At 40.3% G+C, this 15,171-nt stretch overlaps 2 protein-coding genes across 5 annotated transcripts in view; one reads left to right on the forward strand and one right to left on the reverse strand.

The window, feature by feature from the left end:
• LOC139382327 (alpha-2-macroglobulin-like) overlaps positions 1–15,171 on the reverse strand; it is a 563,422-nt gene that overhangs the window by 466,633 nt on the left and 81,618 nt on the right. The gene's annotated exons all lie outside the window — the stretch shown is intronic.
• LOC139382328 (alpha-2-macroglobulin-like) overlaps positions 1–15,171 on the forward strand; it is a 51,358-nt gene that overhangs the window by 2,453 nt on the left and 33,734 nt on the right. For 3 of the 4 annotated variants that reach the window (XR_011628629.1, XM_071126262.1, XM_071126263.1), the window contains exons 3-14: positions 2,136–2,292; positions 2,714–2,766; positions 8,789–8,809; positions 9,123–9,288; positions 9,407–9,491; positions 10,899–11,049; positions 11,180–11,300; positions 13,205–13,314; positions 13,461–13,631; positions 13,957–14,190; positions 14,406–14,472; positions 14,556–14,701. Coding sequence is in view for 3 of the 4 variants with exons in the window: in XM_071126262.1 (XP_070982363.1) it covers positions 2,136–2,292; positions 2,714–2,766; positions 8,789–8,809; positions 9,123–9,288; positions 9,407–9,491; positions 10,899–11,049; positions 11,180–11,300; positions 13,205–13,314; positions 13,461–13,631; positions 13,957–14,190; positions 14,406–14,472; positions 14,556–14,701 (1,482 nt within the window). In the remaining variant the exon portion in view is untranslated. The remainder of the gene's footprint in view (positions 1–2,135; positions 2,293–2,713; positions 2,767–8,788; positions 8,810–9,122; positions 9,289–9,406; positions 9,492–10,898; positions 11,050–11,179; positions 11,301–13,204; positions 13,315–13,460; positions 13,632–13,956; positions 14,191–14,405; positions 14,473–14,555; positions 14,702–15,171) is intronic. The other variant, XM_071126264.1, reaches the window with a different exon arrangement.

Below are 15,171 nucleotides of genomic sequence, written 5' to 3' on the forward strand. Positions count from 1 at the left end.
CCACCAATCAGCCTGTGGCGAAGGATCACCTTCCAACAGGACAATCACCCAAACAATGACCTGGATGCTCCCCATCCAACCTGACAGAGCTTGAGAGGATCTGCATAGAAGAATGGGAGAAACTCCCCAAGTACAGGTGTGCCAATCTTGTAACATCATACCCAAGAAGACTCGAGGTTGTAATCGCTGTCAAAAGTGCTTCAACAAAGTATTTCTGTTTTTTATGTTTAATACATTTGCATGAATTTCTAAAAACCTATTTTTGCTTTGTCTTTATGGGGTAATGTGTGTAGACTGATGAGGGAAAAAACTACTTAATCCATTTTAGAATAAGGCTGTAATGTATCCAAAGCAACTCACAATAGCATATGTGATCCCCACAGGAATTGAACCCCCAACCTTGCCATTGCTAGCAGCATGCTCTTACCAACAGCCACACAGGACCACAGTATAGTATTACAGTGCCTTGCGAAAGTATTCGGCCCCCTTGAACTTTGCGACCTTTTGCCACATTTCAGGCTTCAAACATAAAGATATAAAACTGTATTTTTTTGTGAAGAATCAACAACAAGTGGGACACAATCATGAAGTGGAACGACATTTATTGGATATTTCAAACTTTTTTAACAAATCAAAAACTGAAAAATTGGGCGTGCAAAATGATTCAGCCCCTTTACTTTCAGTGCAGCAAACTCTCTCCAGAAGTTCAGTGAGGATCTCTGAATGATCCAATGTTGACCTAAATGACTAATGATGATAAATACAATCCACCTGTGTGTAATCAAGTCTCCGTATAAATGCACCTGCACTGTGATAGTCTCAGAGGTCCGTTAAAAGCGCAGAGAGCATCATGAAGAACAAGGAACACACCAGGCAGATCCGAGATACTGTTGTGGAGAAGTTTAAAGCCGGATTTGGATACAAAAAGATTTCCCAAGCTTTAAACATCCCAAGGAGCACTGTGCAAGCGATAATATTGAAATGGAAGGAGTATCAGACCACTGCAAATCTACCAAGACCTGGCCGTCCCTCTAAACTTTCAGCGCATACAAGGAGAAGACTGATCAGAGATGCAGCCAAGAGGCCCATGATCACTCTGGATGAACTGCAGAGATCTACAGCTGAGGTGGGAGACTCTGTCCATAGGACAACAATCAGTAGTATGTTGCACAGATCTGGCCTTTATGGAAGAGTGGCAAGAAGAAAGCCATTTCTTAAAGATATCCATAAAAAGTGTTGTTTAAAGTTTGCCACGAGCCACCTGGGAGACACACCAAACATGTGGAAGAAGGTGCTCTGGTCAGATGAAACCAAAATTGAACTTTTTGGCAACAATGCAAAACGTTATGTTTGGCGTAAAAGCAACACAGCTGAACACACCATCCCCACTGTCAAACATGGTGGTGGCAGCATCATGGTTTGGGCCTGCTTTTCTTCAGCAGGGACAGGGAAGATGGTTAAAATTGATGGGAAGATGGATGGAGCCAAATACAGGACCATTCTGGAAGAAAACCTGATGGAGTCTGCAAAAGACCTGAGACTGGGACGGAGATTTGTCTTCCAACAAGACAATGATCCAAAACATAAAGCAAAATCTACAATGGAATGGTTCAAAAATAAACATATCCAGGTGTTAGAATGGCCAAGTCAAAGTCCAGACCTGAATCCAATCGAGAATCTGTGGAAAGAACTGAAAACTGCTGTTCACAAATGCTCTCCATCCAACCTCACTGAGCTCGAGCTGTTTTGCAAGGAAGAATGGGGAAAAATTTCAGTCTCTCGATGTGCAAAACTGATAGAGACATACCCCAAGCGACTTACAGCTGTAATCGAAGCAAAAGGTGGCGCTACAAAGTATTAACTGAAGGGGGCTGAATAATTTTGCACGCCCAATTTTTCAGTTTTTGATTTGTTAAAAAAGTTTGAAATATCCAATAAATGTCGTTCCACTTCATGATTGTGTCCCACTTGTTGTTGATTCTTCACAAAAAAATACAGTTTTATATCTTTATGTTTGAAGCCTGAAATGTGGCAAAAGGTCGCAAAGTTCAAGGGGGCCAAATACTTTCGCAAGGCACTGTATATGTTATTCGTACATTAGTTCATCAGTGTGTTGTCCTCTGACTCCCTGACAGGCCCCTCAGGTGGAGAGTTCCAAAGTGCAAAACTTTAAGGTGGAGGTTCGAGGTGAAATGTTTCTATCGACAGAGGAGAGAAAGGTCATGATCAAACCCTACAGTCCGATGACATTCATCCAAACGGATAAACCAATCTACAACCCAGGACAAACAGGTAATTTTACACAGAGCCAGGGACCTACACAATTAGTCTCCTTGCTAAGAAACAGGACAATTAGGTGGGAGCATGTTTCTATGATGGTTTGCTCTGTCATCCCAGAGACACTTGAAACAGCACCATCAGGTGCAGATCAAGAACAAATCCGCTGTGGGTTCACTCAGAATATGTACACTGGAACGGAGTTTGAACTGTCATACCATATGTTATAAGATGTTCCTCTCCTGGACATTATCACTGGATATTGATAGTGTAAATATTTTCAGCGAACTCGCAGTGCAGTTTTCCTTTATCTGCAATTGATTGAATTGGGGCCTTAGTACCAACGGTTGAAAATGTTATCGAGTACCTATAAATAGTTTGTCTTCTGAAATTCTCATTGAGTGCTTGTCTTCATTTTGTCATTGCCTTCTTACAGTGAAATTTAGGGTTATCACCTTGGATACCAATTTTAGCCCTGTCAATCAGCCGGTGAGTGTTGAAAATGTGCAGCATTGAATATTGAAAACAATGACCTGTATTTGGTCATCCTTTAGATCAGTATCTCAACTACTTAAAAAAAAAGACAAATACAGAAGAATCACAAGTATCCCAACATCACACTACTGTGATAGACATAGCAATCAGGTCTGTATAGCATTGTCCAAACAACCCAGTTCCCTTGTGGTTTACAGTGCCTGCCCTGAGATTGGAAGGTTTTGTGTTCGAGTCATACCAAAGACTCAAGAAATGAGACCCGATGTCTCACTGCTTGGCACTCACCATTCAGGGCATAGATTGAGGGTTAAACCCAATGATTACACCAGGGATGCCAGAAAATAATTCAAGTATTTCAGATTGCTCTGGTAATTCTAATCCTTGTCACATATAAACTTAATTGGAAGAAAGGACGTCTGATTTACATTTCTATCACATTTACCTCTTTTTTTTATCATGATCAAATGGACCATTTTAGGCCCTTCTTAGGCCTATATGTCTCCTGAAAGACCTTATGATCCGTGAACCATACATGATACAGACAACATCTTGATGTCATGATACTCCTTTTAGTGTGCTCTGAAATATGGAGTATGTCTAGATTTTGAAATACACATTTTCATATTAATTTATGAACATCTCAAAAGCATACTTTAAATCACACCTTTATTCGCCAAATACATTTGTATGGACAGGAATGTGACTTAGTGAAATGGTGCTGCCACAATAAGAATATACAGACAGACGATAAACAGTATACACAGACAACATATGTAGAAGAGATCCACATGCGGTACGCAAATCATAGTGTATGCACACTATGTACACCGTGAGCTAAGAACTACAAGTTTCACAATAAAAACTTAGCAACGTTAAAAATGATGTATGTAGAGACGTATAAAGAAAAACAATATTTTACAGGATGATCTGAGAGGGGGGGGGATTTATGTACAGCGGGGCCCGAAATGAATTTACACCCTTGATAAAGATTAGCAAAAACGACTGCATAAAATACAGAATTCAAATACTATACTTGATAAAGATGAGCAAAAATGACTGTATGATATAAATCATTGAAATACTATATTGCATTTATGATATACTGACATGAAGATAGAGCTCTTTGGCCACATACACCAGTGGTGGGTTTGGCATCAAAATGAGAATGCGTAAGCAGAAAAGAACCCCATAACTACTGTAAAATATGCTGGTGGATCTTTGATGTGATGGGGCTATTTTTCCTCCACTGAACCTGGGGCCCTTGTTAAGGTCAACAGCATAGTGAACTTTACCCAGTACCAGGACATTTCAGCCAAAACATGCAAGTGGAAGTGGATCTTCCAACAAGCCAATAACCCCAAGCACACATCAAAATCCACAAAGAAATGGATCATTGGCCACAAAATCAACATTTTGCAATGGCCATCACAGTCTCCGGACTTGAAACCCATAGAAAACATGTGGTTTTAATTGTATAGGGCAGACCATATGCGCAGACGAAGGATATCAAGGATCTGGAAGATTCTGTATGGAGGAATGGTCTCAGATTCCTCCCAATAAGTTCTTCAACTCATAAAACAAAACAACAACAAAAAATGTTCAGTGCCGATATCCTCACAAGGTATGGTGATGATTTCAGACCTCACTGTATTTGAAAAGAATGATCTTTGGACCAGGCAGACACATTTCCACACCAGACAATGATCAAGGAGGTTGAGTATGGACTTTATGATGGCTGTGTAGAACTGAATCAGTATTATCCATGAGAGTTTGAATTTCTTCAGCTGACATAAGACGTACATCTGCTGGTGTGTCTTATTGGTGATCACTGTGAAGTTGTCCTCCCACGAGGTTGTGGGAGATTATGGTCCCCAGGAATTTGAATATCTCTGCCGTGCTTACAGCTGAGCCATTGATTTCAAGGAGGAGAGATAGTGAGGGACGCTTCCTGAAGTCAATCTCCACCTCCATGATGGTTTTATTATTTTTTTTACCAATATACTCTACTAGTAATATACATCAAAATCCCAGAGTGGGTGCACAGCTACCTTTGAAGTTATGATACATTTTATGAGAATCACCAACACAGTGAATGGCAAAAGGGATTTGAAGTGAACACTCTCTGCATGTGATTTACTGAATGTAATCAGTTAATGACCTATAATGTACATTTATATGTATAAAATGGGTAATATCTTCAAAAGTATCAGAGCAGCCACTGTAATTTAGACGTGTTTGAAGAGTATTTTGTTCCAAACAATATGTTTTAAAAAATGAGCTAAATCAAAAAGGGTACTTTTGTGCTATTCATATAAATATTTTTAACGAAGAATAAATTAACAAGAAAAGTTGTATTTCAGAATCTAGACATGCTCCATAGAGCATACTATAGGGAGTATAATGTCACTAAGATGATGTCTTTATCATGTGCTGTTCACAGATCATACAGTCGTACAAGCAGTGATGTAAAGTACTTACAGTTGAAGTCTGAAGTTTACATACACCTTAGCTAAATACATTTAAACTCAGTTTTTCACAATTCCTGACATTTAATCCTAGTTAGGATCACCACTTTATTTTAAGAATGTAAAATGTCAGAATAATAGTAGAGAATTATTAATTTCAGCTTTCATTTCTTTCACCACATTTCCAGTGGGTCAGAAGCTTACGTACACTCAATTAGTATTTGGTAGCTGTTAGAGGAATTTAATTCCTATATGTTCATTAACCAATTCAATTATAACAAAGTAAAACACTTTGTCCGTTTCTAAGAATTTGTAAGGTTCTTATTTGCATAAAATAGACAAAGATCAGTCTCAAAATGAATCAATAGCGTTTTTCCCGAGAGCTCTGGTCATAATACCATGTACATTGGCTTATATACCTCACATTTTGTCCTAAATGTCCCTCCTCTCAGATACAATGGCAATATAGTTCACAAGCCTTCTCACATTGTTTAACAGGTGGCAGACAATCTACTATAAGCCCAAGGTCTCTCCTCTCCTTGGGTAGGGACAGAATGTCCTGTAAGGAACACAGTATTCCAGCCGGTCTGACGATAGCTCCCTTCGTTTCCAACAAGGAACAGAAAGTCCTTGTTCTAATTCTTGACTAAAACGACACACCTTATATTCAATGTTATGATTATAATAATATTCGTACATTCATACAGTGTATACGTTAAATGTATACCTAATTTTGTCATTATTCATAAAAATCCCATAACAGTAGCATTGCCTTTAAATTGTTTCATTTGGGTCAAACGTTTGAGGTAGCCTTCCACAAGTTTCCCACAATAAGTTGGGTGAATTTTGGCCCATTCCTCCTGACAGAGCTGGTGTAACTGAGTCAGATTCGTAGTCCTCCTTGCTCGCACACGCTTTTTCAGTTCTGCCCACAAATGTTCTATAGGATTGAGGTCAGGGCTTTGTGATGGCCACTCCAATACCTTGACTTTGTTGTCCTTAAGCCATTTTGCCACAACTTTGGAAGTATGCTTGGGGTCATTGTCCATTTGGAAGACCCATTTGTGACCAAGCTTTAACTTTAACTGATGTCTTGAGATGTTGCTTCAATATATTCACATCATTTTCCTGCTTCATGATGCCATCTATTTTGTGAAGTGCACCAGTCCCTCCTGCAGCAAAGCACCCCCACAACACGATGCTGCCACCCTCATGCTTCATGGTTGGGATGGTGTTCTTTTGCTTTCAAGCCTTCCCCTTTTTCCTCCAAACATAACAATGGTCATTATGGCCAGTTCTCTATTTGTTTGCAGTTGCAAAGCGTAGTCTGTTTTTTATGGCGGTTTTGGAGCAGTGGCTTCTTCCTTGCTGAGCAGCCTTCCAGGTTATGTGGATAGAGGACTCATTTTACTGTGGATATAGATACTTTTGTACCAGTTTCCTCCAGCATCTTCACAAGGTCCTTTGCTGTTGTTCTGGGATTGATTTGCACTTTTCGCACCAAAGCACATTCATCTCTAGGAGACAGAACTCGTCTCCTTCCTGAGTGGTATGATGGCTGTGTGGTCCCATGGTGTTTATACTTGCATACTATTGTCTGTACAGATGAATGTGGTACCTTCAGGCGTTTGGAAATTGCTCCCAAAGATGAACCAGACTGTGGAGGTCTAAAATGTTTTTTCTGAGGTCTTGGCTGATTTCTTTTGATTTTCCCATGATGTCAAGCAATGAGGCACTTAGTTTGAAGGTAGGCCTTGAAATACATCCACAGGTACACCTCCAATTGACTCAAATTATGTCAACTAGCCTATCAGAAGCTTCTAAAGCCATGACATCATTTTCTGGAATTTTCCAAGCTGTTTAAAGGCACAGTCAATTTAGTGTATGTAAACTTCTGACCCAATGGAATTGTGACTCAGTGAATTACAAGTGAAATAATTGGTCTGTCAACAATTGTTGGAAAAATTACCTGTGTCATGCACAAATTAGATGTCCTAACCGACTTGCCAAAACTATAGTTTGTTAACAAGAAATGTGTGGAGTGGTTGAAAAACTAGTTTTAATGACCCCAACCTAAGTGTATGTAAACTTCCGACTTCAACTTTAAGTAAAAATAGTAAGAATTTTTGGGGGTATCTGTACTTTATATTTTGCCAAATTGTACTTTTATTTCACTATATTCCGAAAGAAAATGCTGTACTTTCCCTGTACCTTTCCCTGTCACCCAAAAGTACTCATTACATTTTAACAGGAAATTGGCCCAATTCACACACTTATCAAGAGAACATCCCTGGTCATCCCTACTGCCTCTGATCTGGCGGACTCACTAAACACAAATGCTTTGTTTGTAAATTATGTCTGAGTGTTGGAGCGTGTCCCTGGCTATCTGCCAATAAAATTGTGACGTCTGGTTTGCTTATTATAAGGAATTTGAAATGGTTTATACTTGTACTTTTGATACTTAAGTACATTTTTAGCAATGCCATTTACTTCTGATACTTAAGTATATTTAAAACCAAATACTTTTAGACTTTTACTCAAATGTTATTTTACTGGGTGACTTTCACTTTTACTTGAGTCATTTTCTATTATGGTATTTTTTACTTTTACTCAAGTATGACAATTGAGCACTTTTTTCCACCACTCCGTACGAAAAGCATGTATGGGTCTAAAAAGGCCCTAAAATGGCCACTTTCAAAATGGTTTGTGATATAAATGTAAAAAGCATATTAAACATCCTTCCTCCCAATTAAGTTTATATGTGAGGCTGGCCAGAACATTCTGAGATACCAAAAACGTTTTCGGACCTAGCTGGCGTGAAATCGCTCCCGGCTGTCCAGGCTGCCTCACGCAACAGAAACAGGAGATAGGCTCCTGCCCTATTGGCCACCCTGGTTCGGACAAGGACTGTTATGTACAGTATACTGTAAATGCTGTAAACTAGCCACCACATATCATACACGTCTCGTCAGTACTCCATGAACAATAATACTCTGGGAATGGGAATCTATTATGTACAGTATACTGTAAATACTGTAAACTTGCCACCACATATCATACACGTCTCGTCAGTACTCCGTTGACAACAATACTTCTGGGAATGGGAATCTATTGGGCAAAATCCAAATCTCTGAAGGTATGATTTTTAGCGTGTGACGTCTCTTTGATCAGACTACACAAACAATTGAGACACATACTGTAGCACTTAGGGCAAAAGTGCATGTCTGCAGATGTTCTCTAAATAAACCTGCGTGGGCTGATTTTGAAGGTCCTCCAGCATTTACCATAGGACATTGGGTTTTCAATTTCATATAGGTCAGATTGGAATGTATGGGATTTTCTTTCTTGAGATTGAGTTGATCTACTAAATTGATGTTAGAGTCCCAGTCAGATGCAAATGCTACATGTGATGTCTACTTGAAGAGACAAAGCCAATCGCCTGCCTAGTTCCTACAGTTGTATACATCAGCTTTGCTCCTCTGTTGATTTTTTTGGGGGAATGTGAGTTATTCATAAAACATTAACCAATATCTTGTCTTTGCCCTTCACAGTACAATGTTGTGGAACTTGAGGTAAGACCCTTATTAGTCTGTCAAAAATACTACAACATGATAAGACGATGACTCCACCAGCTAGGTAGGTCATCATTCATTTCCACATGGCAGTTACCAGAAGACTCCATATCAGCTTTATGTGAACACATCTGGGCCACCTTCAGAAAGCAAACTTCAGAACATTGCAGATAGAAATGTCATGAATAGAACTGACGTGACTCCTTATTCTACATGTCAGACAGGCATGTTTGGCTTACATAACATGTTTGTATCTGAACGTTCCACAGTCTTGTGCCCTGCTAAATGTGTCCCTTGTTCTATGAATAAACAGGATATTCGTCAGAACAGGATTGGACAGTGGGTCAATACATCATCTAGCGGCAACATTCTGCAGCTTTCACACCCCCTGAACTCTGAAGCACCCGTAGGATTATATGCTATTGTAGTGTGGATTGGTGATAACAAAATATACCATAACTTCAAGGTAGAAAAATATGGTAAGTTGAGCTTCTTTATTTACCTTTCATGCTCGGTAATATTATGGATATGGCAGTTGAATCATTAAATCACTATCCAGGAACATTCATGAGTTAACTGCTGTTCTATTATATCTAGTTTTGCCAAAGTTTGAGATCAAAATGAACTTCACCGATGAGATCAGCATTGTTCAAGAGGAGTATAAATTAGAAGTGTGTGCAACGTGAGTCTACACTATCGCCGTTTTGCAATGCACTGTTGTTATGTGTAACTCCACTCATGTCACTGTCTAATTAATCGCATTGCGCAAATGCAGACTTTGAGTCAAATACTAATTTAATTATTTGAATTACTTTTGCATACATCTCAAAATAAGTATTTACCGAGTGGCGCAGTGGTCTAAGCCATTGCATGTCAGTGCAAGAGGTGTCACTGCTGTACCTGGTTCAAATCCAGATTGCATCACATCTGCCTGTGATTGGTCCCATAACGTGGAGCACAATTGGTCAGGGTAGGCAGTCATTGTAAATAACAATTTGTTCTTAACTGACTTGCCTAGTTGAATAAAAAGTAATTCAGTATTGGAATGTATTTGGAAATACAAACATTTTAATACTCCATACATTTGTCTGTTTGGTCCTAGGGGTATTTAAAATAGTGTATTTGGAAACAAATACTTAAATATGCATGTATTTGGGCCTCTCGGGTGGTCTAGAGCACTGCACTGCAGCGCTAGCTGTGCCACCAGAGACTCTGGGTTCGCGCCCAGTCTCTGTCGTAGCGGGCAGCGACCGGGAGATCCGTGGGGCAACGCACAATTGGCCTAGCGTCGTCCGGGTTAGGGAGGGTTTGGCCGTTAAGGATGTCCTTGTCTCATCGCGCACCAGCGACTCCTGTGGCGGGCAGGGCGCAGTGCGCGCTAACCAAGGTTGCCTGGCGCACGGTGTTTCCTCCGACACATTGGTGCGGCTGGCTTCCTGGTTGGATGCGTGCTGTGTTAAGAAGCAGTGCAGCTTTGTTGGGTTGTGTTTCGGAGGACGCATGACTTTCGGCTTTCGTCTCTCCCGAGCCCGTACGGGAGTTGTAGCGATGAGACAAGATAGTAACTACTAACAATTGGATACCACGAAATTGGGGAGAAAAGGGGATCATATTTAAAAAATTAACTATAAATATGCATGTATTTGAACCCAGATCTGTGCTAATGACAAAAACTAAATGAAGACCTACAATGCTACTACTGCTCAAAGTTATAAATTGCTTCTAATAATTTAAAAGTTTGAGACAGTGGCATTTACATGAACAGCTGGGCCTTTAGTAATAAAGCATCTCAGAGTAGGATTGCTGGTCTAGGATCAGGTCTCCCCCTATACATGTGACACAAACAATTACACTGATCCTAGATCAACACTTATACACTGAGAGGCTTTATCAATACAGGTCTAGATGCACTGACAATGTTGAAAGTACTTGACTTAAAGAAAGCCTGCAGGTATAATGCATTTTAAATTGTTGTAAGCAGCATGTATGAGCCTTTGTAATGTCTCATATGAGGTTTATAATATACGATGTCTCTCTAAGTAGGAAATCTATGTTGTTTTTGATGCTTTTCATTATGAAATAAAATCAGATACACGTATGGACAGCCTGTACCTGGAAAAGCAGAGGTAGAGTTGTGCCGACCTTTAAGGAACGATGTGTTCATATCAATGAGAATTGATGTGGAAACTCATCGAGAAGTTCCTGATTATACAGCCCCCTGTCACAAAGAGTCAATAGAGGTCTGTATGCTTTCCTGAAGAAACTATCATCAGTATAATTGTTTTTACCAACATATTACATTTGAATGTGATGTGGTTAAATGTATTTAAATCAGTTCTTAATGTCTGTGGTTTTGCTTGCTTTTCCCAGATGGACCAAACTGGCTGTGCTTCTCATGTCTTCAACATGTCCATTTTCACAAAGAATGGTGGAGAGAAAATGCTCATAGACAGGTTTAGTTTTAATGCAAAAGTAGAGGAGGAAGGGACAGGCAAGTCATTTATCACAAGAATTTGGAGTTGGGAAAAGTGATGACAACATTTGCCTACAATCAAATGAAAACACATTTTTTGAATTGAGAGTAAAAGGCATGATGTCAATATGTTCAATAAGATTGTGGAGACCTGTGTTTGACCTTCGGTGCTACACCATAATGTTATATACAGTGGGGCAAAAAAGTATTTAGTCAGCCACCAATTGTGCAAGTTCTCATACTTAAAATATGAGAGAGGCCTGTAATGTTCATCATAGGTACACTTCAACTATGACAGACAAAATGAGAAAAAAAAATCCAGAAATTACATTGTAGGATTTTTTATGAATTTATTTGCAAATTACGGTGGAAAATAAGTATTTGGTCACCTACAAACAAGCAAGATTTCTGGCTCTCACAGACCTGTGTACCTCTTCTTTAAGAGGCTCCTCTGTCCTCCACTCGTTACCTGTATTAATGGCACCTGTTTGAACTTGTTATCAGTATAAAAGACACCTGTCCACAACCTCAAACAGTCACACTCCAAACTCCACTATGGCCAAGACCAAAGAGCTGTCAAAGGACACCAGAAACAAAATTGTAGACCTGCACCAGGCTGGGAAGACTGAATCTGCAATAGGTAAGCAGCTTGGTTTGAAGAAATCAACTGTGGGAGCAATTATTAGGAAATGGGAGACATACAAGACCACTGATAATCTCCCTCGATCTGGGGCTCGACGCAAGATCTCACCCCGTGGGGTCAAAATGATCACAAGAACGGTGAGCAAAAATCTCAGAAGCACACGGGGGGACCTAGTGAATGACCTGCAGAGAGCTGGGACCAAAGTAACAAAGCCTACCATCAGTAACACACTACGCTGCCAGGGACTACAATCCTGCAGTGCCAGATGTGTCCCCCTGCTTAAGCCAGTACATGTCCAGGCCCGTCTGAAGTTTGCTAGAGAGCATTTGGATGATCCAGAAGAAGATTGGGAGAATGTCATATGGTCAGATGAAACCAAAATATATATTTTTGGTAAAAACTCAACTCGTCGTGTTTGGAGGACAAAGAATGCTGAGTTGCATCCAAAGAACACCATACCTACTGTGAAGCATGGGGGTGGAAACATTATGCTTTTCGTCTGTTTTTCTGCAAAGGGACCAGGAAGACTGATCCGTGTAAAGGAAAGAATGAATGGGGCCATGTATCGTGAGATTTTGAGTGAAAACCTCCTTCCATCAGCAAGGGCATTGAAGATGAAACGTGGCTGGGTCTTTCAGCATGACAATGATCCCAAACACACCGCCCGGGCAACGAAGGAGTGGCTTCGTAAGAAGCATTTCAAGGTCCTGGAGTGGCCTAGCCACCAACCCCATAGAAAATCTTTGGAGAGAGTTGAAAGTCCATGTTGCCCAGCAACAGCCCCAAAACATCACTGCTCTAGAGGAGATCTGCATGGAGGAATGGGCCAAAATACCAGCAACAGTGTGTGAAAACCTTGTGAAGACTTACAGAAAACGTTTGACCTCTGTCATTGCCATAAAAGGATATATAACAAAGTATTGAGAAACTTTTGTTATTGACAATACTTATTTTCCACCATAATTTGCAAATAAATTCATAAAAAAATCCTACAATGTGATTTTCTGGATTTTGTTTCTTCTCATTTTGTCTGTCATAGTTGAAGTGTACCTATGATAAATTACAGGCCTCTCATCTTTTTAAGTGGGAGAACTTGCACAATTGGTGGCTGACTAAATAATTTTTTGCCCCACTGTATATATGTTTTTAATCATGTTTTAAAATATTGTGTAAACTGCACTGCAATTGACTTCTGCATTGTGAACTGTCATTGTGCATCATGGTGGCATGTATTCTTGTTAAATAAACCATCCTATTCTCATTTGTTTTCCTTTAACAGGTATTACACGGTCAGAGAAAAAACACATAGCGCTCTCCTATGTGATTGGAAAACTCACGTTTGTCGACACACCCAAAATCTATGAGCATGGATCAATTATCGAGGGCAAGGTAAGTCCAGATCCAGTGTTATTGTTCCTTGAACTTTGTTGAATTGTGGATGCCATTTGTTCTTTGACATTCCTGTTTACTTAACTACTAATGGTAGGTAACAGTGACAAACAGATGTAGCATGACATTACTCCTTTTTTCCTCAGATAAATGTTGTTCACTTCAACAACACACCTATCTCTGACATGTTAGTCTACCTGTTGGAGAAGATAGGCTGGTCTTCACATCGTCTCCAGAACCTAACCACGGACAGCCATGGTGTTGCCAGTTTCTCCCTCAACACAACCACTATGCCCAAAGAGGATATTAACCTCATAGTAAGTATGATTCCTTCTAGGTTTGAAAGACTCTGAGACTCAGAAGATCCCAACTCAGAAGATCCCCCTTGACCCTACACTCTAGGGTCAATAATGCTCTTGTGGAGATCAGAGAAGATTCCATTTGTATAACAAACAATATGGTGACACTTCCACCTATCCTATCATGGGGAAGGTGGCGATGTTGGCATATTGCTTATACCTGTAAAATAAAATATTATAAAAAATAAACTAATCCTCTTAGATCTCCACAAGTGTAATGGCATAGGCTCTAAGGGTCGATTTGGGATTCGTTAGACTTTTTCTTCCCTCTGTTGATTTCCAGGTTAGCAACACACCAGAAGTGGAGGACACTAGATACAGGGTCCCCTATTTCAACAGGGGGCACCACGTACTCTCACTGATCCAGCCCACTGTCCCTCACAGTAAAACATCAAGCTCTCTGGCTATTCAGAAGACGGAGAAACCACTGGCATGTGGGGAGGAAGTGTCAATCAACATCCAATATGCTATCGTAGGGGAGACCGTCCCAAAGGGCTCCGTGGATGTCATCTACCTGGTGAGTTGAACCAGAAACAAGTTGTGACAAACTGCAAACCCAGGGTGCATCCGAAATGGCACCCTAATTCCATAGTGCACTATTTTGAACAGGGTCATTTCAGACATAGTCCCAGCCTCTCACCTTTGAAGGAAGGATGTCCCTATACAACACCAATACTCCTCATCATCTCCTTATTCCTGACTTGATGGGAAAACTGTTTTTCCCTCCTCCAGGCCTTATCCAGAGGGGCGATACTTCAGCATGGACATATGAAGGTTACTGTACAGCAGGGGAGTCCTGGTGAGGATGATTTATTAAGTAATTATGGACCTACTGGGAGGTGCTTGATGACAATGACAGTGTGAAATGCTCTTACGTTGCAGTAACTGAGGGTGAAGTCACCTTGAAGTTGGCAGTGGTTCCAGAGATTGCACCGTTGGTACAGGTCCTGGTGTACAGTATGCTACCCAGCGAGACTGTTATCGCCCACAGCATGAACTTCCCCACTGAGAAATGCTTCAGGCACAAGGTGCTAGTCATATACTCAGTGATTGCACATCAGAAACATATTGTGATCATTTTATGGAAGCCAGAAAAAGTGTCAGGTATTTCCATGCACATACAGTGCCTTGCGAAAGTATTTGGCCCCCTTGAACTTTGCGACCTTTTGCCACATTTCAGGCTTCAAACATAAAGATATAAAACTGTATTTTTTTGTGAAGAATCAACAACAAGTAGGACACAATCATGAAGTGGAACGACATTTATTGGATATTTCAAACTTTTTTAACAAATCAAAAACTGAAAAATTGGGCGTGCAAAATTATTAAATCTTCACAAGGTTTTCACACACTGTTGCTGGTATTTTGGCCCATTCCTCCATGCAGATCTCCTCTAGAGCAGTGATGTTTTGGGGCTGTTGCTGGGCAACATGGACTTTCAACTCTCTCCAAAGATTTTCTATGGGGTTGGTGGCTAGGCCACTCCAGGACCTTGAAA

Source organism: Oncorhynchus clarkii, chromosome 24 (genome assembly GCF_045791955.1).
Source record: "Oncorhynchus clarkii lewisi isolate Uvic-CL-2024 chromosome 24, UVic_Ocla_1.0, whole genome shotgun sequence".
In the NCBI taxonomy this organism is placed as follows: Eukaryota; Metazoa; Chordata; class Actinopteri; order Salmoniformes; family Salmonidae; genus Oncorhynchus; species Oncorhynchus clarkii.